We start from the raw sequence: 27,091 nt of genomic DNA, 5'->3' as shown, positions 1-27,091 counted from the left end.
CACCATCACGCATGCCTACACCGACAAAGAGGTGCATGTGCATGGCAATAGGTGTGCACAAACATGCATGCTTGCAAATACATGTGCCATGCTTATTGCATGAGAGGCACACACGTGTGGACAGCTTATAAGGATGCATTGGTAGAAGGGGAGGAAGGTAATTCAGTTGATATTCCCATCATTCAAGGATATGAGAGCCATTATAAAAAAACCTGCAAAAGGCTGTCTGGTAGCCTCCTTTCTCTCCTTTATATATGAGAGAGCTCACTGATCAAGCGGACTGCCATTGTAGTGACCAGGAGCTGTAGCTTTTGCTAGACGCAGGGCCACTCTCAGCCATGCCTGCCTCTGCTTCCCATGAGCTCGCAGCAATTTGGGCTGTGGTCACCTTTCTTGCCTCCTCTACCTGTGTTGCTACCGTGCTCGCCTCCAATGATTTGCCTGACTACCGGGAGGCTCTCTCCAAATCCATTCTCTTCTTCGAGGGCCAGCGCTCCGGAAAGCTTCCCGCAGACCAGCGCCTGACCTGGAGGCGAGACTCAGCCCTGTGTGATGGTCTGCTCGATAATGTGAGTAGAGAGCTTGACGAAAACGAAAAGATGTTTGAACGCCTAGCATGCATGAGCTACTTTGCTTTCAGTATCAACGTAAGGTAGAATTGTTCACATTCTTTCTGGTTTGTGATACAGGTGGACCTGGTGGGAGGTTACTACGATGCTGGGGACGGCGTCAAATTCAGCTTCCCCATGGCTTTCACAACGACGATGCTATCTTGGAGCGTGGTAGAGTATGGTGCCTTAATGCAGACCGCAGGAGAGCTAGACAATGCCAAGACATCCATCCGCTGGGCGACGGATTATCTTCTCAAGACGACGGGTAGCAAACAGAACGTGATCTACGCTCAGGTACAGACACTGGCAAGAGAGTTGAGGATAGCTAGCTCTTGAGCTGCGAGAACTTTGTTTTGATCTGGTTTGACGCACGCAGGTTGGGGATCCAAACTCCGACCATCCTTGTTGGGAGAGACCGGAGGACATGGACACACCGCGCAACGTGTATTCTATAGATACTTCACGTCCCGGATCGGACCTCGCAGGTGAGATAGCTGCGGCGTTCGCTGCTGCGTCCATCGTCTTCAGAGAGAGCGATTCCCAGTATTCTTCACGTCTCCTCGACGAAGCAGTGCGGGTATCTACTGTGTCTCGTAATTGCAAAGAAAGATTTTGATTGTATACTGCCGCAAGAACGCAGGCATAATATAGAGTCTTCCCTACTAAATCACAACTGATAATAGTTCGTTTTGTGGCCGGAAGGTATTTCATTTCGCAGATACCTACAGAGGAACCTATAGCAATGCGTTCAGCTCAGCGGTTTGTCCATATTACTGCTCCTATTCTGGCTACGAGGTTTGTAATTTTCCGAGCGAGGCGTATTTCGTGTCGAGAAGAGCTAGGCGATCGTGAAGAAACGCTGGATTTAAATGTAGGATGAACTGCTGTGGGGTGCTGCGTGGCTATACAAAGCATCGAGCGACGAAACATACATGCAATACGTTATCAACAACGCTGCACAGCTCGGAGAAACTAGTCCCCCGTTCAGTTGGGATGATAAACACGCCGGTGTCCATGTACTCTTGTCAGAGGTACCCATTTTGCATCCCTTCTTTGGAACGACACCTGTCCACACTGCAACCGATCCAAAATATTCCACAGACATCGGTCTCTGCATCTAGAATTCTACAGCTTTTCAGAACTTCGACTGCTGTTCTCCTGTTGTACATTCGTTCAATGACTGTCACCTACGAATTTGTACATTTGACTACGTGAATGCAACCCAAATACGTTTGAAGACTCTCCATGTCCACGGTTAGCAACTTGGGGACGAGAGATTCACGCTAGAATTGTTGTCGACGTAGATTTACCTGGAGAAGGGCCAGGAGAACGCCGATGCATTGCATCTGCAGGCGTTCAAAAACCGAGCAGACGACGTTGTTTGCGCACTCGTACCTGATGCGCCAGTTTCCCAGAAAGCAACAACCACGCCAGGTATGTAATATGAGTGCGAGACTTTGTCCTGCCAAGCTGATTCCACTTCACTTCTTCAAGACCTTCAAGGAGTAATTCTTGCCTTTCACTGTGGGAGAGAAACAGGAGGACTCATCTTTGTGAGCAGTGACGAAAATCTTCAGTACGCAACCTCCACTGCCTTTCTTCTTTTCACTTACGGAAAGTATGTGACGAAGGCTTCACAAATGGTCTACTGTTCTGGCGCAGCGCTCCACCCCAACGAACTCTGGACCTTCGCCAAGCAACAGGTACTTCCTTAGCTCCTCCAACACCTTGCTCTCAAGTCCATTGCTTACAAGAAATTCCCAAATCATCATTGTTAACACTCATCCTAATTTGATCTACACGCTTCAGGTGGACTACATCCTGGGCGAAAATCCTCTGAGGATGTCTTACATGGTTGGCTACGGATCCAAATTCCCACAGCACTTGCATCACCGGGGTTCATCTCTGCCGCGTGTGGCGTCCCATCCACAGCATATTGGCTGCCAAGATGGCTTCGTCTACTTTAATAGCGGCGAGGCCAACCCAAATCTGCTGGTGGGAGCTGTGTCGGGTGGCCCTGATAGCCTTGATCAGTACGCTGATGACCGAGCTAACTACCAACAATCGGAACCCACGCTCTATATCAATGCTCCACTCGTTGGAGCTCTCGCTTATCTCACGAGCTTCTTTCATTAGACTCGTCCTTTTACATTTCTTTGGGGAGAAACTAATTTATTAATGGTCAAAGAATGTAAACCAAAGCATTACTAGATTCATGAGAAGGATTATTAGATTAATCCCGATTTCCCTCATGAGAAGGCTGCTTTGGAGTCTCCAACAAGAAGTAAAAAGGTAACCAACAAAAGCTAGTTCCAACATCATTGAGCATTGTACATTGTGCATCTCAAATTCAAAGCTTAAGGTAACATCAATTAAACTAAATATCTAGTGAGGTTAATGACCTACAATTGATTTATGTCAATCATGTAAATAATGTACTTCATGTATCGCTTCTTTGTTAATAATATTTGTGTTGTTATGAATATTATACATGGGCATGGGCCCTATTTCAAGAAGTACATGGGAAAAAACTAGTGATAAAAGAAAAAAAGTGTGAAATAATTATAATCTTACTATCTATTAAGGATGGTGGGACGCACAAGAGGTTGCCACGTGTCGACCAATGGAGAGCCTCCAAGTGCCATGTGTTGCATGGTTCGAGAGTAAGAAGAGCTCCACATTTCACGCGGGAGACTGGGAGCTTGCAAGAGAGCGGAGAATTGAATGTTTGGAAATTTGAAACAAGGCACGTTCTGACAACCTTCCCCTCGCCAGGTCACACGGTTTGACAACCTACCGTCGCTCACAATCCGCGATGGACCTCCAACCACATTCCACAACTCCAATATCATGTCACCACGTTCCCATGATGATCATCGTTCCATTCATGTGCTCCCATCATTTTGCTCAGGAGACATCGCATATTCACGTGCCATCCCACGTTATCGGGTTACATAGTCGTCAGCCTCCAACTTATGTTACTCTCGCTACTTTACACCTCCTTGCCATTGCTTCTACAATGAAAGTCCACATAGGTTCTTCATTTGTATTCAAACACTGAAGATGAAAGAAGCAAAGCTATATGTAGTTGCTGTTGACGGAATATGATGGTTAACGTTGTGGCACTTGCTTCAACAGAAGAAGTTGAAAAATCATTGTAGTTCACACTTGTTGTCCGAGCTGGTGCTCTATGTTGGTTCTGATTGACATGTATCTATTGATTCCAACCAAGTGTGAAGATTTGTTCATATATGCATATCTCATTTATGAGGATGTTCCTGCATCGAGCGGAATTATTGTTCCCTATGTCTCCATAGGGGACGGCCTTATCGACCGTCCACCCAGTGCCGCTACCCACCTCTACTAAGGCTGGGCTTAATAAGAGCAACAGCGGAAGTGGCAACAACCGAAATGGAATATTATTTAATCATGGAAATGTCGTGTCAGGTGCACCTGTAGGAATCGGAGGGGCTTCGTGATATAGAACGACATCCTCAAGGATGTTTTTATCGAAGCCACACTCATATATTAATATAAAATCTTGGCGAAAGTTTTCTAGCTTGTTTTCTTTAGTTTCACTATATCGGTTGAATTTAGTACCTTTTTCTATTTTTTTTCTTTTAAAATTTGAAGAAAAAAATGTCAATCCTAGAGAGACCTTTTTTTTTGGCATAAAAGTTTCAAATCTTAGCGAATTTTTCAAACATTTATTTTTATTTGGGCATACAAACTTTTGATGCCAATATAAAATTTTCGCAATGCGTATGCTCTATCCACATGTAATGGTAAAGGAGACACTCATGTATGCAATGTTGCTAAGGTTGCCAGAGTTAGTGGCATGCATTGAAGAGAAGATGGAAAGAGCAGAATAAGTGATAAGGCAATTGGGAGTCCAACGATAAGCTCCAATGCAAGTTTTAAAAAATATAGTTCTTTGGATAAAGGAGGAAGGAGCAATTGCTCTCTGTGATACAGGTGCCGAGATATTGCGACCGGCACCCACAACCTTGCATAGAATTTTGGGAGGAGAGAGGAAGCGAGGGCACGTGATTCCTGATCGATCCATGGCTCAATTTTCTAGATGATATTGATATTCGTTTTGTTTTGGGGATGAAGTTTGATGTAATGAATGATGTAGAAATTTTCATTTTGATCTGGGAGAACTGTGATGACAATGATCCAGCAACCTTCAAGTCGAGTGGGTCATTTATTCGACAAGCTACCATTATTGGCGAAGGGGTGATTGGCCAAATAATTATTTAGAAGAGGAATGGATTCCATGAAGCACTTTGGGTGGGTGAGATTCTACCATTATCCATCTAGCCGTGAGTAGTGAATGCAAAGTCACAGATTTCTGCATTGGGAAGTAGGGTGGGCGCAATGCTAGATGCAGTAGTCATGGCTTTGCTAGATTTAGAACATGAATTCGTTGATGCAACCTTCTTATTAAGCTAGGTCATGCACATTTGTAAAGTGTAGTTAGTTGCTGCAATTGTGTGCCCAAATTTTTGTGGCAACTGAATAAATGTGCCATTCTGATTGTGTGATGATCTCCTAGTAGGTAAGCTTTACACCTGGGAGACACCTGGGCCCAAGGTCCCCAAAGAATTGATCCAATTATCGAACCTCTTCCTTGAAAGAAGCATGGGGATACTATTGCTCTATGGGAAAGATGAAGGTACCTTGAGTGTGCTTGCAATGGTATACCTCCAATGGACGATTGGAAGCAATATGGTACAACAGCATGGGGATGGATTTGAGTGGTTGAGTTCTACCACAGCCTTGAGGATGCTTCAAAATGGGTAGACAAAGAGGCTAGATTCAGAGAGAATGTAGGGGTAGAAGATATGGTTATGGAGCTCTAAACATACTATTCAAAATTTTTGGACTTGTGTAAAGTCCAATTTGAGAAATGGAGTAAAAAACAGTCCAAAAATTTTGAATATACTAGTAATGTTGTTTTTTGAACTAGATTTGACAACTCAAAACAAAAGATTTGGTGATTAAGTACATACTTCTTATGATGCATATCTTACTAAGGATAGATAGTATACTCTTCTACTGCTTAATATGATCATGAAAATCTTTCTATTAAAGTATTTGCGAGTACATTGAGCTACTATTGCCTAAGAACATCAATACATTACCAATCCTCTTTGAAAGGTGGTGTACATGTATTGGCCTTCATTCAAAAACTTTTCAATGTTTACATTGAGCTACTATTACCTAAGAACATCAATACATCACCAAGTCTCTTTGAAAGGTGGTGTACATATTGACCTATGTTTACATACTAAGAATCATCACCCTCAGACTCACTACCCTCTTCTTCAACATTTTCCTCACTACCCTCTTCTTTGAAATTTTCCTCTTCAAAGAAGGTAGTGCGAATGTAATATGTGTCAAAGAACTCAATCTGATGGGGGGTATCAATGAAATTTACATTTCTACCTTGGCATAGCAATTTCTTAACAGCAAAACCCATTCGATACAATGCTACTTCCCACCCATCATTCAGTAAATTCTTTGTCATCTCTAGTATCACATCAGGATCCATCGGCTTTCTGTAATCCACCATTGCTGCACCTTATTGTCCTCAAAGTAATGAAGCTCGAGAGTCCTTAAAGGAATTTTGACTAGATTGCCACCACCCCTAGATAAGAAGCACATCAAGAAAGGCTGCAAGACTTGAATGGCAGTGCCTTCCAAGATAGTTATATGATTGCATAGGACTATACCATGGTATACTTTTGAAAGTAAATACCCAAATGCAAATGTCAAACTCACATACAAGGCATCCCTTTGTGATTCTATCCATGAACAGGACTAACGTTGATCTTTTCTTATCTACCATGGGACCTTCTATGATAAACCGCACAAGTTCAACTATCCATGACACTGCAAGGTCTTGCAATTCATTTATGAAAAATACCCATGGCTTCTCCCAAGCATGACCGCTCATTGTTATGAAATTCTTTGTATCAATGCCATTGATGTGTGTAAATTTTGTATCATTCTCTGATAGTAAGATATCATAGGAGAAGCTGAATGGGGAACCATCACCTAAACCACCAATTGCTCTACCTTGGGCAATGGACTGCAAGGCCTTTTTCTTGATGTCCATATATTCTATCTCAACAACCTTTGGCATTTTAGCTCTTAGATCCTTTGTTAGTCTGGCATCTACATCTATTGAAGCCAACCACTTTCTAGCCCATGTCTTATCAAGGAGTGGACCTAGGCTAAGTGCTTTCTTCTTATCCACATCAATTGACTTGCCAACTAACTCATCATCAAATTTCAATAAAAACAATAGAGCCGAGAGAGCAGCCTCACTTTGAATCATTCGGGTGACCACTTCATCCAAGTTGCTATGCTTGCTCTTCTTTCCAAAGAAGCAATCACTGCTTAGGATCTTCTTGCATACTTCTTATGTTATTGCATCTGGAACAAACCTTAATACTCTCCACCAAACAATAGACATCGGTTTCATTATTTCTTTCCTCTGAGTTGCAGTGTGCTCTGGTACCTCAAAGGATATCTTTCATGTTTCATATGCTTGGCAAACATCCACCATGCTCTAAAACACTGAGTCCTCATGGAAGACAATGCAAGTAACATCACTGTGCTCAACCTATTGGGCATAGGTTGAGCACGCAATAATTTTTCAAAAAAAATAAATTAGAAAACAATCTATTACAAATTTTTCTCTCAACCTCAAAACCACTCAAATCTCCCTACCTATTGCGTAGCAACAACTTCAAAACAAAATTTAACCATAAATCTCTTCAAAAACTCTTCTCACGACACTTTATTAATATAAGAAATCCATTTACAATATTTTTACTCCATAATATAATAATTTTTTATTAACTAATGTTAAAATACAATTTTGCTAAATATTATTAATCTATAAATTAATATAAATATTATATAATTATTGTATATATATTATTATTATATGTTAATAACATTTAAAATTTTATACTTTACATACTAATAACCTTAAAATTTCAAAAATATAGTTAGTCAAAAAAATACATTAATTAAAAAAATATAACAATGAAAATATTTTTGAAAGGGAGGTCTTCTAGCATATGTGCTTTATATAATATTTATTCTTCAAACAATGAAGAATTAGTGAATGTATTTGTAAGGTAGTTCTTAATATGAAAAATCTCTACAATATTCTTCTTGCTATTAACTAGATATTGAATTTTAGTTTTAATCAAAATATATATTATTAACTTAAAAACTAATATAAATATAATATAATTATTATATAAATTTAAATAAATATATAAATTATTAATATTATACATTAATAACATTTAAAACTATGTATATTATATACTAATAACCTTTAAATTTTAAAAAGGTAGTCAACCAAAGAATTGAATTAATTTAAAAAATAAGAAAATATTAAATTTTACACACGTGCTTTTAGCATGTATGCTTTTCTTCCATGTGTATAATACTTGTTAGTTAAAGAATCAAGAATTAGAGAATGTATTTGTAAGGTAGGTTTTTAAAACCATAGAATGTGAAAGAGATTTAGCATACTTGCTTATCTTTGTTATAGTATGTAATACTTTGCAAAAAGGCTTTGCACAAAACTACAATATCATTGAATCCATTGGGATATCATTTGTCTACTTTAACAACCACTAGATATCCATGGTATGAATCCATGATATGGAATACATATTTCTTTTGAATATTTCTTATCACATACTCCTTCATTTCTTCTAATACACCATGCAGCATGAATGTAAGAAAATGTGAATCGGTGTGCTTTTAGCCTATGTGCTTGTCCCTAATTAGTAGGATACTGAGTAGGTAGACTTATGATTAAAGTAAAGCCTTTGCAAAGGATCGTACCTAGTATTGGATATAAACAAAACACTTTGGAAAGCATATAGTATATAGTCTATATATATCTAAACTAAATACTTTGGAATGCATATTTTATATAGTCTATATACCTTAAATCTTACACCCTAAATCTTAAATCCTAAAGTTCCCTAAATCTTAGGTTATACAATCTAAGCTGTTAAACTTATATAATAGTTCTTATCCCTAAACCCTAAATCCTAAACCTTAAACCCTAATCCCTATAGCTTAAAATCTAAAACCTAATTTTTAGATCCTAAACCCTAGATTCTAAACTCTAAGCTCATGACCTTATATACTAAACCCTAAATCCTAAACCCTAAAATAATAATCATAAATCCTAAACCCTAAATGCTAAATCCTAAATCCTTAACCCTTAACCCTTAACCCTAGATCCTAAACCCTAAATCCTAAACCCTAAACCCTAAAATCATAATCATAAACCCAAAACCTTAAACACAATCTTAAACCCTAAGCCCTAAATCCTTAACCCTAGATACTAAACCCTAAATCCTAACCCTAAAATACAACCAAAATTTAATGAATTTTTTTGATTTGTGCAATAGGTTTGATATATCCCCCAACCTATTGCATGTGCAATAGGTTAAGGGTGCACCCAACCTATTGCAAAAATCAAGGAATTTTCTTGATTTGTGCAACAGGTTGGATATACCCCAGGTTGGGGTCACCCTAACCTGTTGCTTGAGTGACCCCAACCTGTTGCTTTGGGGGATATATCCAACTTGTTCCACAAGTTGAGAAATTCTTGACTTGTGGAACAGGTTGGATATATCCCCATCCTGTTGCTTGAGCAACAGGTTGGGGGGTATATCCAACCTATTGCACAAATCAAAAAAATTCCTTGATTTTTGCAATAGGTTGGGTGCACCCTTAACCTATTGCGCGTGGAACAGTTTGGGGGATATATCAAACATATTGCACAAATAAAAAAAATTCATTAAATTTTGGTTGTATTTTAGGGTTAGGGTTAGGGTTTAGGGTTTAGGGTTTAGGGTTTAGGGTTTAGGGTTTAGGATTTAGGATTTAGGACTTAGGGTTTAGGATTTAGAGTTTAGGGTTTAGGGTTTAGGGTTTAGTGTTTAGGAGTTTAGGAGTTAGGGTTTAGGGTTTAGGGATTAAATGTTTAAAGTTTAGGATTTACGATGGTTAAGATGTTTTGGTATTAATTGTTTAAAGTTTAGGATCTAGGGTTTAGGTTTAATGCCTTCTCTGCTAGTTTTGATATAAAAGTTATTAAGTAATAATAAGCTCAATGATTATTTATTGTGTCTTTTTTTGAGTTGCTAATTTATTTTTGTACATAAAACAGGTATTCAACCTAACAGAGGGTATGGATGTGGTGCTATATAAGAAGAATGAAGTGGTGACTTTTAGACGAATTCATAGTCTTGATCCTATGAATGTGTGTTATTTCCAACATTGTGGTGAGAGAAGATGTGTAGTGAGAATCACCAACATCGTAAATCTTGAAGTACATTTAAACTATCCACATGGGGACTTTGAAACATTGGGAGATATCTTACAATGTGACATATTTGATATGCAAGCACATAGAACACTCTATGACCAAGACGAAATTGTTCCAAACACATACTTTCAAGATATCAAGAAAACTTATTTTGAGGGGGAAAAAGTAGAGATGTTATCTTGCTCCGGAAAAGTTTTAGCAATGAGCAACTTTAAGGGCTATGCTTAAAGTTTTCTCTGTATAGTGGAGATAATTAAGTTGACTAGTGCAAGTGTCATTCAAAATGCAATGGATAGTACTTCACATCTAGACGTCCATAATACATCTCATCTACAAGTTCATAGTGCTTGTAAATGGGGGTTAGCTTTCTTGAAATCAAGTTTGCCCAAGACAGTTTCCTTCAATGTCATGAAAGACACAACATAATATTATCAGAAGAAAAGGACTATAACAAAAATGGGATCCAAACTGATAAGAAGCTATAGTAGTGATCAAGAGTATCATAGTGGCATGCTCACAAATATTGAGGACATTATAGTAACAGATGTTAATGCAGAAAAGTTTTCTTGTGTTGCAAGTGACTCAAAATATACTCACTGGTATAGAAGACTTATCTTGTGTTGCAAGTGACTCGAATAGGCTCACTGGTATAGAAGACTTGTCCTGTGTTGCAAGTTACTCGAACAGGCTCACTGGTATAGACTTGTCATGTGTTGCAAGTGACTCGAGCAGGCTCACTTATATAGAAGACTTGTCTTATGTTTCAAGTGACTCAAACATGCTTACTGATATAGAAGACTTGTCTTGTGTTGAGAATAATAAGATGGGACCACAAAGAAAAATACACGCAAAGATCAATGGGATAAGTGATGCAATAATAGGAATTGATGATATTAGTGACAATGATCATGATGTTACTACTCGAATGTAGGGCAAAGGGGGCAAAGAATCTGAGACTTGTCATGTTGTTCGTAATATTGTTGCTAGCATGCCAGAGAATATAGATGGAAGAATCTTGAATTACGAAGGAGAAAGAGTTCAATCACAAAATTCAAGAGGCATTGGCAACAAATTGACATCAATGAACATGTCTACCAAATTGCCATTTCCAAGATATTATAAGGCATCAAATAATTCTCAAGCCCACACAACATTTGATTATAGAGATGAAGATTCAAGGAAAATGGATTCGAGGTTTGATGGTCTTACAACTAGAAAATGCAAGACACTATTTACAAAAAGAAAGCATGTGAGTGTGAAGAGGCGAAGAATCATGGCATCAATTCCAGAACCAAAGAGACATGTAATGTTATCCGAGGAGAATGTGGAAAGGATGCTTATGTGACTTTGTTGCAAGAGACTTTGCATTAGAAAAGTTGGGAAAGATGATTGTGCAACCATATACCTTGGTATTTGGAGTAAGACTGTGCCTAATAGACATAACTATCTTCTTCAAGAGTTTTCATGCTTTTTGTTAGATATCAATGCTCCACTCTTGTGTAACTATGCGGGAACTAGCTAACTCTACTTGTAAGCCCCCCATATGAGGAGAAGGCATTTAAGTAGCTCGGTTATCCGGTAGGTCCTGGTTTGGATACCAAATGGGGGCCATGTGTGGCCTGATGGCTGGACGCAGTTGGCACACTACCAACTAGGCTACATGCAAGTGTGGGAAGACATCCCATGACTGACCGCATTGAGGGTAGATGGAGCATTTCCCCGGGTAGCCCACTCTCAGGTTGCAAGGTGCATTTGGAGTCTCAAATGATCCCAGATGGCTGTGGACCGAACAGTTTTCATAGGTCAGTTGCTCTATTTTGCACATCGGTTCTATCGTGTGGTTGGTGGCCTATTTCGGGACCGACCCCCAGTCGACTGTTTTGGGCGGACTGGGTCGGTCACCCAATTGAGCGGAACTGACTATGACTGGTGGCTATATAAGAGCAAGCCCATGAAGCCCATTTCATCACTGGCTACAGCAACCCTGAATCCTTAGCATCCAGCCTCCGTCCTCTACTGTTTCTAGCTTGCCATCGAAGGTTCTTTCATAGGAGCGCACAGTTGGGAGGCAGCGCCATCTATTGTATCGGCTCTACAGTAATCAAATTTTTTATTCTCCATACTATCTGTTTTCTCTCTTGCATACGAGATCTTGTTATCTATTGAGCACAGACGTTGTATTATTTTCTTACATGGTGTCAGATCCTGGACTCTAGCAAGAAGATTTGGTAGTGTGTTTCTGTTTGCGAGCAGATTGTGAGAGATGGCCCAGCCCGCAAGACTACTAATCCCACCGTTTGGCGAAAGCAAAACGTTGGATGGCTCTAACTATCCACTCTGGAAGTTCAAGATAAAGACCATCCTAAGCACATATGAGCTTTGGGACATTGCTACTGGGGTGGACATGAGGCCGGTTGCGAGATTGGATCCAGCCAATGCAGGACAACAGATAGTACCAACTACGGATGAGATTCTCATGTGGACAAGAAGAAATGCAGATGCGCTGTGTTCTATTGTCTGCAGTGTAAGTGATTCCATCATGGTGTTAATTCAACATGTCACCACAGTGGAGGAGGCATTGACGGTCTTGAAAAATCAGTACGAGACCACGAATCAAACGCGGATTCAGAATCTGGAGACTCAACTCGCAAATGAGAAATTGTCTGAGTCTGAAGCGACAGAGAAGTTCATCACCAGGGTGAAGAATCTGCACAATCAGATGACTGCGATTGGCATCACCATCACCAGCGAGAATCTAGCACCAAGGTGTATATGGATTCTCCCACCAAAGTATAATGGTCTTGTTATGACACTAAATATGCAGAACAAAAATCCGCCCCTCAACTTTGAGGATTTCAACACGATGCTTCTGGAGGAGGAGATGTGTCAAAAGATGAGGACTGGAGAAGATTCAGCTTTATATGCTGGATCAAAGAAAGGTAAGGGTAAGGACTGATCTGGTAACCCATCTTCTTTTGATGATAAAAAGAGAAAGAAGAAGATCAAGTGCATCTATTGCAACAAGGCAGGGCACAAGCAGAATGAGTGCCGAAAGAAGATTGCAGATGAGAAGAATGGAGTAAAGAAAGAGTATAGCAATAGCACGCAGGCAACACCAGTAGAGTTTTTCATAGCAATTAAGGAAATTTGCAATTCATGTACCTGTGGATGAACCTTGGATCATTGACAGTGGTGCATCATGCCACATGACCAGTCGGAAGGATTGGTATACCTCTCTACAACCGGTAGGGAATGACATCCTGGTAGCAGTCAGCAATGATGTAAAATGTCCAACAAAAGGAAAAGGTATGATTGCTCTCAAGTCAAATGGAGTTGTAAAACAGTTGTCCGATATTATTTATGTGCCAGACATCAAGAGGAACTTGTCCATTTCTGCGATCACAGATCGGGACCTCAAAGTGCTCTTCGATAAGAATGGTGCACAGATTGTGGATCTTCAAGGGAAGGTCATTGGTAAAGGTACACGGTGCAACAACATCTACGAACTTTCAGCTTTCAGTGCTCGAGCCGATGTGAAGAACACTAAGCTGTGGCATGAGAGGTTTGGTCATCTAAACCTTAGTTCTTTGAAGGATAAAAGTGGAATGATTGCAGACCTACCAGAAATTCTAGATCTGCCCGATGTATGTGAAGCTTGCATGATGGGCAAGCAGCATCGGTAGCCCTTTCCTAAAGAGGCCAGAAGGGCAAAGGCTCCTCTAGAGCTCGTTCACACAGACCTCTACGAAAAGATGGCGACAGAAGCTTTGGGTGGTTCCTACTACTTCATGATGCTGATCGATGACTACAGTAGAAGGATATGGATATACTTCTTGAAGACTAAAGACGAGGCTTTTAGTAAGTTCAAGGAATGGCATGCAATGGTCGAGAAAGAAACGGGGAAGAAGGTGAAGAAATTGAGATCAGATAGAGGTGGAGAGTTCACATCAACTAAATTCGAGAGTTACTGCAAAAGTCACGGGATCAAGAGGTAGAAACCCCCGCCACATACATCACAGCAAAATGGAGTAGCAAAACACAAGATGCACGTCATCTGTGAAATGGGTAGGAGTATGATGAAAGGGAAAGATTTGCCAAAGACTTTCTGGGCTGAAGCATGTAACATTGCAGTTTACATTCTGAATCGTAGCTACACGAAAGCTGTGAACGGGATGACTCCACTGCAGGCCTTTTCTAGTAAGAAACCTTCAGCTGCACATTTTAGAGTTTTTGGATGTGACTCTTTTATGCATGTCCCTGATGCTAACAGGACCAAATGGGAACCGAAGAGCCGGAAGTGTATTTTCTTGGGCTACAGTGAAGAGGCGAAGGGTTACCGTCTCTATAACCCTGTTACCAAGAAGGTAATAGTAAGTCGCGATGTGGTCTTCTCAGAATAGCCGCATCAATTAGAGGAGGATGCTTCCTTCCTAGACAACTAGGACCAGGATATCCATCCAGTAACACCACCAATAGCAAACCGAACTCCCCCAATGGTGCTTGGGAGGATTCAAGATAAAGAAGATGAAGAAGAGCCTACAAAACCACAACGGTAATGGCCATTCCCGAAATGGGTAAAGTAGCCTTTTGATGGCAGAGAACCTCCAGCCATTGAGGAGGAACCATCCGAACACTACCTGTCCAAGAGATAAGAGGAGCAAAGAAGAGCACAGGAACACTTGGTCAACTATGCTTTGATGATAGAAGTGATCCCTGCTGATGAACCCATGTCTTGAAGAGGCACAGGGTGATGATAGGTGGATGGAGGCTATGCAGTCAGAGTATGGCTCCATAATGAAGAACAACACTTGGGACCTTGTGGATCATCCACCAAAATGCAAGGTAATCGGCACCAAGTGGGTGTACAAGACCAAGTACAAGTCCGACGGCACGTTGGATAAGTACAAGGCTCAGCTCGTGGGGCTCATGGCAAAAGGATTTGCACAGGTACATGCTTTTGATTATCAGGATACTTTTGCTCCCACAACTCGCAACTAACCACAATTTGTAGTGTTTTGGCTTTAGCTGCCCAGGGAAGTTGGCCCATGTTTCAGATGGATGTAAAATCTGCCTTTCTGAATGGGGATCTCAAGGAGGAGGTATATGTGGAACAACCACCAAGTTTTAAGATCCCCGGTTTAGAAGGTAAGTCTGTAAACTAAAGAAGGCACTTTATGGGCTGAAACAGGCCCCACGAGTGTGGTACCAGCGAATTGATGACTACTTTGTGCAAAACGGGTTCAGGAGGAGCCCATCTGATGCAAATTTGTATATCTTTAGAGAAGGAGGCAAGTGTATGATCATGGTCCTTTATGTGGATGACCTTGTCATAACAAGGAACCATGAAGAGAAGATCTCGCAGACAAAGCATTTGCTAGGAAGAGAGTTTGAAATGATAGACCTCGGATTGATGCATTTCTATTTGGGGATTGAAGTTTGGCAAGAGCCGAAACAGATCTTCATTTCACAGCTGAAGTATGCTGGAGAGATACTGAAGGCATTTGGCATGGCTGAGTGCAAGACAGTTGGTACCCCTATGGAGGTTGACGTGAAGCTCTCAAACGAGGATTCATCACCACTGGTGGATGAAGCGAGGTACAGAAGTCTTGTGGGCAGTTTGATTTTCTTGTGCAACACACAGCCAGACATCAGCTTTGCGATTGGTGTACTAAGCAGGTTTTCCAATAAGCCCCGCGAGAACCATTGGAGGGTAGGGATGTGGGTGCTGAAATATATCAAAGGCACACTTGATTATGGCATCACCTATACCAAGGGCAACATCTTGACCGGATTCTGTGACTCAGATTGGATAGGAGACGTGGACAGTAAGAGATCAGTGACAGGTTATTGTGTCTCACTTGGATCTGGAGTTGTGTCATGGGTCAGTAAGAAGCAACCCACAATTGCTCTTTCTTCTACCAAGGCTGAGTACAAATCAGCATGCTTTGCTTCTTGCAAGGCAGTGTGGTTGAGGAGGATTCTGGGTGACATGGGTGCGGTGCAGAATAAACCTACACAGTTATCATGTGACAATTAGAGTTGCATGGAGATTGCAAAGAACCCTGTGTTCCACGCTCGCACAAAACACATTCAGATTCAATATCACTTTGTACGTGAGCACATCATGGATGGAGAGGTCGACTTGGTGTACTGTCCGACTATAGAGAATGATGCATACATCTTCACAAAGGCTCTTGGAAGAGACTTGCAGGAGAGGCATCTTCATCGACTTGGCATTGGACTGAAAAAGTAAGTTCACTTGCGGGTGGACATTGAGGGGGGTGTGAGATATCAATGCTCCACTCTCATGTAACTACGCAGGAACCAGCTAACTCTACTTGTAAGCCCCCCATATGAGGAGAAGACATTTGAGTAGCTTGGTTATCTGGTAGTCCTAGTTTGGACACCAGATGGGGGCCATGTGTGGCCTAATGGCTAGATGGAGTTGGCACACTGCCAACTAGGCTACATGCAAGTGTGGGAAGGCATCCCATGACTAACCGCATTGAGGGTAGATGGAGCATTTCTCGGGGCAGCCCACTCTCGGGTTGCAGGGCCCGTTTGGAGTCCCAGATGATCCCGGATGGCTGTGGACCGAACGGTGATCGTAGGTTAGTTGCTCTATTTTGTGCATCGGTTCTATCATGTGGTCGGTGGCCTATTTCGAGACCGACCCCCAGTCGACCGTTTTAGGCGAACTGGGTCGGTCATCCAATTGAGCCCAACCGACTACGATTAGTGGCTATATAAGAGCAAGCCCGTGAAGCCCATTTCATCACTAGGTACAGCAACCCTGAATCCTTAGCATCTAGCCTCCATCCTCTACTATTTCCAACTTGCCATCGAAGCTTCTTTCACAAGAGCGCACGGTTGGGAGGTAGCGCCATCTATTTTATCAATTCTATAGTAATCAAATTTTTGATTCTCCATACTATCTATTTTCTCTCTTGCGTACGAGGTCTTGTTATCTGTTGAGCATAGACGTTGTATTATTTTCTTACACTTTCTTCATCAAGGCACTGATCAAGATTTGAGAACAAGACACTATAAACCTAGATTGAAACCCATGGTTAATGGGAGACCCATTTGCAATCGAGGCTATCAATGGTTAACTGGACTATCACATGGCACATACTAGACCATCTGGGCAGAGGTGAAAAAAAAAGTGGTTCATATAATTCATGGAAATACCTACAAGCTTAAATGCCATGGAAGCACTATAAATGCAACCACAACATTAAAGCAAGTTCTCAAAGACCATGCATTACCCTAGCCTCATCTTTAACAAACAACGCTAGATGGACGTGTCGAATGTCAACAACATCTTCCTTTGGGAATGACAAAGAAGGTCATCCTAGAAACTATCAATAAAACTTTACAAGACAGAGATGAGAGCATGATTTCACGGTCAACCTTGTACAAAATTTAACATAGAGATTTTTGCCATGTCAAGACACCATCAAAGCAAAGGATGTCAAAATGTAAGACATGTGATGAATTTAAAAATGCCATTGAACATAGTAAATGTGAGAAGTAGCGAGGAAGATATATTAAATGGAAATCAATCCATTTACATCATGTGCAAGATGCTCAAAAGTTGTATGCTTCTTGGAGAGAGGAAGCTATTTCACATGTTGATGTCGATAAGTCTATGTGCATCACCATTGATGGCATGGACCAGAATACAACTTTGCCATGATATAGACATATCCCACCAACATTGGAGGGCAACATGGACTAAAAACACACTTGTGTGGAGTATTAGTACATGGAATCTTTTATGATGTATGGATTGATAGTTTGCATGACCATGATAGTAACCAGGTTGTTACTTCAATCATGAAAGCAATAAGAAAGGTCAAAGATGCTCGCAAATGTTTACCTAACACGTTGTGAATACAAGCTGATAATTGTTGGAGAAAGAATAAGAATAAATATATATTTGCTTTATGCTCAATGCTAGTTGGTTTAAAAATATTTGAAGAAGTGGAAGTTGGCTTTCTTCTTGTCGGCCATACACATGAAGACATAGACCAAATCTTCAGTGTTATCTCTAGTGAGTTGAAGTCAATGGATGTTTTGACAATGGAGGATATGCTATTTCGAACTGGGAAAAAAATTGGAGGGTCTCGCAAGGAAGAATCAGAAGTGGCTATATTAGAGAGGATGGTAGATTGGAGAGCATTCATGGAGCCACATTTACAAGTAGGAGATGATGCCCTAATAGGACACACAAATCCACACTACTTTCAGTTTCACATGCATAACAATATTCCAGTGATGCAATGGAAGCACTACTCCAGTAGATGGAGATCATTTATGGAGTGAGTCATATGCTTTATTACAACAAATAATTCCATTGGAGAAAACTAGATTTGTTCTTGCAAAAAACAAATCACTTGACATGGATGAAATGAAAGGTCTGAAAGCCTTCATTAAACATCTTCAAAGTATGATGCAGAAATATCCTAAGCAATCAACTAAGAATTTGGAGACAATTAAATCAACTGAAGCACTTATCCAATATTTAGAAAGACAAGAAAACTTGATGAGCATTGAATACTATGAATCCTTTTGGCCGGAACAAGCTAGGTCACCAAGTTTTCCTTTGGATATAAATATGTCAGTAGACATGGAGGAAGCAGAGGAATGCCTTTTACCTCAAAAATATTGTGGCAGAAAGGGAGACAAACCCTTACTAGAGTTAATACCATCTAATGAGATTGAAGAGAGTCTATTTGTTGTAGTTTGGGCATCTAATCCAAGTTCAGAGTTGGATGACCAAGGTGGCCCAATTTGGGTTGCAAAGGTTGCTAAGATAGAAAGGGATGACAAGGGAACTCCTATAACATTCACAACTTTATGGTATGAACCAAAGCCATTGAAAAATCTCCCGAGAAGATATACAATAAAACAACTCTATGAGGGATGCTTGCAAAAGAAACATGAATGGGTTCCAAATAATGAGGGATTAATAGAGGTGGAAGTCAGTAGCATTATTCATTGCTCGAAATCGAGGACATGAAGGTTTAAAAAGAAGCATGGATACAATGTTGAAAAATGTATCACAATCCCTGATCCAAGTCGTGTCCATATTAAACATCATTTGGCAAGACTTGACCCATCAAGCGCAAATACATTACATGAATCTAATGACTTTGAACGAGATTCAAATGCATAAGATAATGTTTTGTATGCTTTTTTCCATACAAATGGTGTATCTATACACCATCAATAAGATAATGTATTGTATGCTTTGTTTTTCAAAAAAAGGGTGTATCTATACACCACTTATATATTGAATTCAACAAACTCTTTTTTTTCAAAAAAATGGTGTATCTATACACCACTTATATGTTGAATTCAACAAACTCTTTTCATATGGTGTCATATTTTCACTTTATCAGCATAGTGTTAAAATTGAAGTAGAGTTAGGAGACCACTATTATTATTATTATAGTTATTGGATGGGGGCACCATGCACAAGTTTGGGAATTATATCTTCATTGAGCCTTTTTTTTTTTAATTAGAGGTCACCACTTGACTTTTTAGCTTAATAAGGCCATATTTGTATATAAGTGACCCATTTAGTGCTCTAAAAAACCCAAATTTTTAGCTCACCAAGTGAAGTTGAGTGGAGAGGATATGCTCCAAAAAGAATTCCAAACCGGGAGAGAAAGTGCAAAATTTTTGAATAGTGTGTTTCTAAAATGATGGTGCACTCCATAGGCCCACAAAGATCATCAAGTTGAGAATGGTTCACGGTCTCAAGGCCTGCCTTCAAATTCCACACATTCGGAGGGCAAGAACTCCACCTCAAGTTGCTTCTCAAATCCTTCGAATCTTGAGCCAGTGTGAACACTGATATATCCCATATCTATTGCACACATTTGCTCAAAAGATCACACAGTAGAGCGAGTCAATTGATTGGCATGGTTGGAGCTTGTTGGAGCTTGAAGTTTTGAAAGACTATGACCATCGTCAGACTATCAAAGCTTGGATGGTTGCTTATCCTCTTTGCCTTTGGAAGGAGAGAATAAGGATGGCTGTCCCATGGACCATGAGAAAATTGGCAGGGTACTATCAACGTGGACATGAGAAATAAATCCAAGAAGCTGCATAAATGATGAGACTTGAAATGTGAGCATAAGAACAGAATTGAGTCCAAGAAGCACATCTAAATAGCAATCAAGGTGAATAAGGGAATTTATGTTTAAAAATCATTATGGGGATAATGTGCAGGCAAAACGGATAAAAGAAGAAGAATAGTAAAGTTCACCCAATATGGAGAGGAAGAGGAGCTAGGTGAGCTAGCAATAGGGAGAGTGATGTCACATGCAATGAGAAGCCCAAAACCTTGTCTATGAGCCAAACCCAACAATCTTTGAGTCTTCAGCATCTACATAAAATAGATAGAAGATGAATCAAGCACGAAAAGCAGGAGAGGAGCTTAGTTGAGCTATGAAAGAATCCAAGTAGGAAGTGATGTACATGTAGAAAGACAAAAGTCCAAAACAAAATTTATGATTCTTAAGCAAAAAGTGATGTGAGATGTAGCAAGATAAGCCAAATGCCCAATCTATGACAAAAACCCTACTATCTATGACTCTTGAGCAAGAACTTCTTGAAAAGCCAATAAATGGGCAAAATCCAACAACTGAGGCATCTCTAGCTCAATCAATTAGGTTTGGTCAACCTAGATCTATCCCAATTGAAGGAGTCCACCTTGAATTTTCAAAGGGTTCGTAGGACATGCTAAGGACACTTAGCTGAATGTATACTCACCATTATGGTGTGTTAGATGTAGTGCATCTCACTCTAAAGTGTCACTATTCACAATACACAAGAGAATCTGTAGTGAGTAGATATTGATGGATGTAGACAAGGAAAGAACCCATTAAACATTCTTTGCTTTTTGAGTCTACATTGCATCTATTCCATTTCTTAAGATTTCGACTCTATTTATTATTCGTAAAGATCTGAACCATTTTTTACAACTTTATTGATGCTAACAAGTTGCCCAAAAAAATGACATATTGGGGCTAAATTAGCCCCAATCTACCCAAAAAGAGAGAGAGAGAGAGAGAGAGTCTATGTGTGTGTGTGTGTGTGTGCATGCATGCATGCATGTGTGCATGTGCGTGCGCATGCATGTGTGTGTGCATGCATGTGTGCATGCACATGCACGTGTGCATGTGCATGTGCGTGTGCATGTGCGTGTGCGTGTGCATGTGCGTGTGCATGTGCGTGTGCGTGTGCATGTGCATGTGCATGTGCGTGTGCGTGTGAGTGTGTGTGTGTGTGTGTGTGTGTGTGTGCATGTGCATGTGCATGTGTGTGTGTTGAGGGGGGGAGTATGAGTTTGATTTTGTAACAGGGACAAAGGACCAAAACTTAGAAAAATCAAACTCAAGCTCTCCCTAGGCCCCAAACTCATACTTTGCAAGGTCTCTCTTATTTTGGATCTGTCTTGATCTTTATTGTAAACTCATACAAACTCAATCGTATCGTTGTTTCCTTCACCTTCCAACAACATCTCTCTCACTCAATCTTTTCTCACCTCTTGTTGCTAGTGTTGTCTCCACGTCTTAGGGCCCGATCACTGCTCTCATTGAACTAGAAAATGAAAATGGGAACAAACGTATGAATGGTTTGTCCCCATTCTCATTATCTAGTTCAATGAGTGCCATTCCAATAGCATGGAAAACAACATATATATATTACCACTAGCTCAAGGAACACCTACAAAACCAAAACCAAAAGGCCCTTTGGCATGTAATTGAGTCCAAAGACTCCATTGTTATGGATCACTAAACCCCACCTAATAGCAAAAAAAAAGAACCAGACAAAAAGGAATAACAAAAGTTTACAAAACATCTTATTGACCCTTGTCTACTTGGAACACCTATAAAACCAAAACCAAAAGGCCATCTTGCATGAAAGTGAATCTGAAGACTCCAGCATCAAAGGGTGTTAACATCCATAGAGTATAACCTCCAAATGCAAGGTAATCAATGAGTAAAGGTGAGCAAGCCGAATGATCTACTCCAACAGGACAAGCTCAAGGGAGTTTGATACCCAAATACACCAAGGTCAATGATTACAATCAATGTGCACACAGAAGGAGTATAACTCAAACTCAGGGAGTTTGATCCCCAAATACCCAAAGCCCATTCCAAATTCCAAGGATCCATCAGGCAATGTGCACAGGCTATATGTTCCAGCTGCCCGAAGGAGGTGCAGGAACAAGGAGATGCACACTTCTAGGCCATGAAGAGTGCATGCGCCTTGCACTGTTCAGCTCCACATCCAAAGAAATAGCGACACCAATAGAAATAGCCACGGAAGGAATACAGCTCAAACTCAAGGAGTTTGATCCCCAAATATTCCAAAGAAAAGGCTTCCCAGCAACATTGAGAGTTGTCCCCGGGGGATTCACATGGGGGAACTTATGATATCACGTGAGTGTACAATAGGGGGGTTTTCTGAAATGAGGAATAAGCTTATACATTAGGGGTGGGGGCCCTTTTTATTTTTTCCCAATATTGAATTTAAGTTAGGGGGCCCATGCCATATTTAAGAGCGGGGGACATAGTATAGGCTACCTTGGGTAACTAGTCCGAACAAGTTTGGTTTTGTGTATGGTTTTAAATAGTGACAAGGAAAGTAGTCTAAAATTTCTTATTGTGTAATCTAAATTCTTGAGAAAGAACGTAGATTTAAGGAAAGGGGGGGACATAATAGAATTTTGGTGGTATCTTATAAGCTTAAATAGGGGTGTTTTATCATCCTACATGGATCTTAAATAGGGGGTTTTCTTGAAGTTCATGCATGCAGGTGACGTCCCCCTTTAATGAAGAGTGAATCCCCCGAGGAGTTGTCGTGGGGTGTCTCGCGGAAGCTTGGCCTCATCACTCCAGGTTTTGAGCCTAGTCTACGAGATTCGAACCCCAAATAGGTGAAGGTGTGAGGGTGCTCAAGGAGTTTAAGCCCCAAATCACCCAAGCCTAGGAGTGGCGAGGCTAACACAAGCGCTATTTGGGAACCGGTTAGGATCACCTCCTAATGCCAGGCTTGTCCCAAGTGCTTTAATATGGTTAACACAAGCACTATTTCTGCTAGTAGGGAGAGTCAGTTAGAATAGTAATATGCCTTGGTGCCCTGCGAGCCCAAGAGCCCATGGTTGTAAAGTGAGGGAATGTGCTAAAAAGGAAAAGGGTTGGCCCTCCCTTCAACACGTGACTTGTATAAAAGGCCAAATGTTTGGCATTGGTCTTCATTGTTGTTTACACAAGTTTGAATACAAGCTCCCTCTTCTCTTCCAAGAGAGTGTTTTGGGTGTTCTCTTGTTTCCATTATCGTGGCTTTGTGGTTATCACTCTATCCCCCTTCACTCCCTTCTCCTTCTTCCCTTCCCCGTGTCGACCACATGGCAATTATTTTCCCACCAATCGTCACGATACATCCATCACACCGACCAGTGCTATTTCCTTCTTCCATCGATCGTCGTTGAAAGGTTATGCCACTGCCCGACCAAAACTGTACTACATCGCCCATTGCTATACTCGTAGTCCATTGACCGGTGCTGTAGAGTTATCCTGCCAACCGGTGCTATTTCCTTATTCTGCCGATCATCGTCTCACTGAAAGTTATGCCGTCGTTCGCCACCAAAATCGTACTACACCAGCCGTTGCTATACCCGTAGCCCACCGATCGGTGCTGTAGAGTTATCTCGTCGATTGGTGCGATATCTCTAAGGTAGCTAAGGAATTAATAGAAATTCCAAAACCTCAGTTCAGCTTAGGTGTCCCTAGCCAAAGACATCCCAACATGCACTTGAGGCCCGAAAGGATTTTGCCAAAGGGTCTAGTGCCAGAAGAAAGCACGTCGATCTACACTCAGCCCACCCTCCATCCTAGTTGGGAGTCCAGAAGCTCGAGATCTCAAGCCTCCACTTGTTCGTAGGTCCCCATCCAGAAACTCCATCTAGTTCATACGAAACAGAGAGTCTTGAAGTGATGCAAGACCCCATGGTTCTAAGGGCATCGGAAGCCCCTTTCACAAGTGTAGCCTCTTCCAACTCTCCTACACCTTCGGTTGCATCCAAGCTTAGAGGTACATTCTCTAACATGTTTGGCTGCTTAGGACAAATAGCGAACATGAAGAACCCCTTTGCCGACATGTCCACAAGAAGGGAAGGCCAGCAACATACAGTTCCTGAGCTGCAGACCGAGATAGAAGCTACCTTCACCGATCTAGGTTCCTCTGCCTATGCCAGACCCCCCAGTGGGAGAACATGGATGATGAAGATCCATGGATGAGGGAACTCCATAGACAAGACCCGAGTCATGGGGATACTAGGAACTTCCAAGGTGGAATGCCTTATGACCCTCTAATAGTCCCGACCCCACTAGCCTTCACCAACTTTGAGGTGCCGCAGTTCCCACCCTACCACCCGTAGCATGGGACCAATGTTACCATGCCCCAAGACCCACACCCTTGGGGAGTCCGTCCCTTCCCGTCTATACCAGTTGCACCAATGAATGTAGGCATGGGTACTTCTATCCCAATGCCGACACCAGCAACTACATGCACACCACCACCTTGGCCAGGCCTAAGACCAGCCTTGCGACCCATCGGGTCCATAGCAACACCACCTCTGCTAGCTGCTCAAACGGTGTTGACTGACGAGGCTATGTGTATTTTGGTGAATGCCCTAAGAAGCGGGGTAATACCACCTCCACCCACCCCAGTGTTCCCTGCTACAGGAATGGCAAATCCCTCAAGAAGCCGTCCCATAGCCATTTCCAAGCTAATGACCAAGTTCCTCGGAGAAGGAGACCCAGTCTCCCATGTGGAAAGGTTCGAGTAGATTTGTGAAGCCTTTGGTGCACCAGGTGACTTGAAATGGCCAATGCATTCGACCTTAGCAAGGCAGGTCAATGGTATAGAGCTCTCACCCCAGAGGAAAAGATCAACTGGGAGACATTGAGAAAGGCTTTTATTGTGGGATTCACTCCCAGTGGCCATAAATGGAGCCCGATCAACCAGCTGTATGGGGTAAAACAAAATGACATTACATTGTGAGGATTAAGCACCCTAATGCCCGTTGTGAACCCTATGAGCAAATGAATGACGAATGACTATTGCCTCACTTCCTTATCGGGTTAGCAGACCCAAAGCTGCACGACCACCTCATGGTGATGAATCCCACCTCCTTTGATCCATGTAGCAAGGTGGCCATCCGTATATATGACAATATGATGGATGAAGTGGATTCAGATAAGGCCTCGACCCCCTCCAAAGTAGCCCCATCGGTTAGGTCCTCAAGTGTAGAGTCAAGCAAGAAGGAGGCTAATGAGCCTAAAAGTTTGGATGTGACTGAGCTAGCCTCCAATCTCTTGGAATAGCTAGGTCAAAAATGGAGAGTAGGAACCTCCAAAGAGGTGTCGAGCAACCCCCACTTCTTTCCACAAAGAGACAATGTCTGGTGCAGGGTATGCAATGGCAACCACCCCTCCAATGAGTGCCCATGCCTAAGGGAAAGGCCGGCACTCTAATGTGCACACTGCCATAGGTGGGGAAACCATGATACCTCCCAATGTCGATTTTTGAGGTCCCTTCCCCAAACCATGTCAAATGCAACCCCCATTGGCCCTCACAGCCCCACCCAACCCCTAGATCTCACAAGGTGTCCCTATGGCTAGCTCTAGCTAGTACCACTGAACTAGCTCCACTGCCACCACCCATACTAGGTCCACAACCCCCACTACCTCGCATCACCCTAGTCAATCAAGTGTTGGTTGAAGAGTTGCCCAATGACTGGGAGGAGACAGACCCTGATCATGGACCTCATGATTATTACCCCTACGAGGAGGGGAGTGGAGCCCTAGCTCACTACCTCCCACTAGAGGATCAACAAGTCCCCGTATTCTAGACTGCCCCCATAAATGCAAGAGCGAGAGATCTAAACTCAATTGCTCGGAGGCCCCTGCTCCAATGTTATACCTGCCAAGGTCCCTATAGAGCAAGTGAATGCCCCTACCGAGGCACTTTAAACCCACCAGTGTCCTGTTTCAAATGCCCTGCAGGGCCCACACTTCTTAAAGGACTGTCCATACAAGGATCGTATGCCCATCGCCCCAACTACAACCACAACCCCACCCCCTTGAACGCACGATGTGGACGAAGCATCTATTCCAAGACTATCACATGAGAAGACCAACCACTCCACTCACCCCACCAAAGAGCACCAGCCTCAATCTGCTTAGCATCAAACAAGGCCATGCTGTAGTGCCACTACAAGTCAGTACAAGGATGTAGGCCAAGGTGCTAGGCAAGGCCATGAAGAAGCTCATCAAGAAGGGTAAGGTATCCCCATTGCCCGGTCCCGAGATTCCTCTACATCCTCTAACTCATTCCAAGAAGGCCATTCGAGTAGGTGACGGTTTCAATTAGGTGCTCATCTAGGACGGTTTTGATGAGGAGACGGCTACCCTTGCTACCTCCTCTGCTTCCGAACAGTCTTCCATCTAAGGTGACCCTAAGGTACCTCCGATTCCAGAAGTAAACAAACCAATGCAAGCTCAGGGCCTCGCACCAGCACCCACCTATAAAGAGACCTACCCTAACCCAGTCTTAGAGAAGCAATACATAAAGGATGCCTAGAACTTGGTGCGTGAGTGCCAGGATAAGTTTGAGCATAGACTAAAGGCCAGTAGGGGTCAGATATTATCCATCCAGCCCACCTAATGGGGCATCAAGGAACGAAGTCACTCAAGGTCCCAGAAAGAGTGGAGGAAGAGGAACACCTCAGCTTGGAATAGTCGAAAGCTGCGGGTCTAATGCAGAAGATGTTCCAAGAAGACCCAGTGCTGCATAACCTCCAAGACGAAGGAGACCTATATGGCTTCGATGACATGTTGTCCATGGAGGAAGAAGCTTCACCAGAACCCTGCAATAGTGCCGGGTTGTCTGCCTTCCTATCTACAAAAGTGAAAATGCCGATCGCATCTCTGCTAAGAGGAAATCCCATCCTATGGCGTGGTGTGTCCAATTGGATGAACAAACCGTTCCTACCTCTAGGCCCTACCAGCCA

The 27,091-nt window shown here is 42.0% G+C and overlaps 1 protein-coding gene across 1 annotated transcript; it reads left to right on the top strand.

The window, feature by feature from the left end:
- The first annotated feature begins 287 nt into the window (after positions 1-287).
- LOC147903028 (endoglucanase 1-like) lies at positions 288-2,932 on the top strand. Its single transcript, XM_087373234.1, has 8 exons — positions 288-569; positions 690-905; positions 988-1,188; positions 1,314-1,406; positions 1,487-1,642; positions 1,916-2,045; positions 2,151-2,314; positions 2,421-2,932. Exons 1-8 carry the CDS (start codon positions 339-341, stop codon positions 2,745-2,747), a joined length of 1,518 nt encoding a protein of 505 aa, XP_087229360.1. The 5' UTR covers positions 288-338; the 3' UTR covers positions 2,748-2,932.
- Positions 2,933-27,091: the final 24,159 nt, after the last annotated feature.

The sequence above is a fragment of the Dipteris shenzhenensis genome, chromosome 4, assembly GCF_047967505.1.
Source record: "Dipteris shenzhenensis isolate YYH24624 ecotype China chromosome 4, Dip_SZ_1.0, whole genome shotgun sequence".
Lineage (NCBI taxonomy): Eukaryota > Viridiplantae > Streptophyta > Polypodiopsida > Gleicheniales > Dipteridaceae > Dipteris > Dipteris shenzhenensis.
Note: the sequence above shows the minus strand (reverse complement) of the source record. Positions and strands in the feature narration are given on the sequence as shown.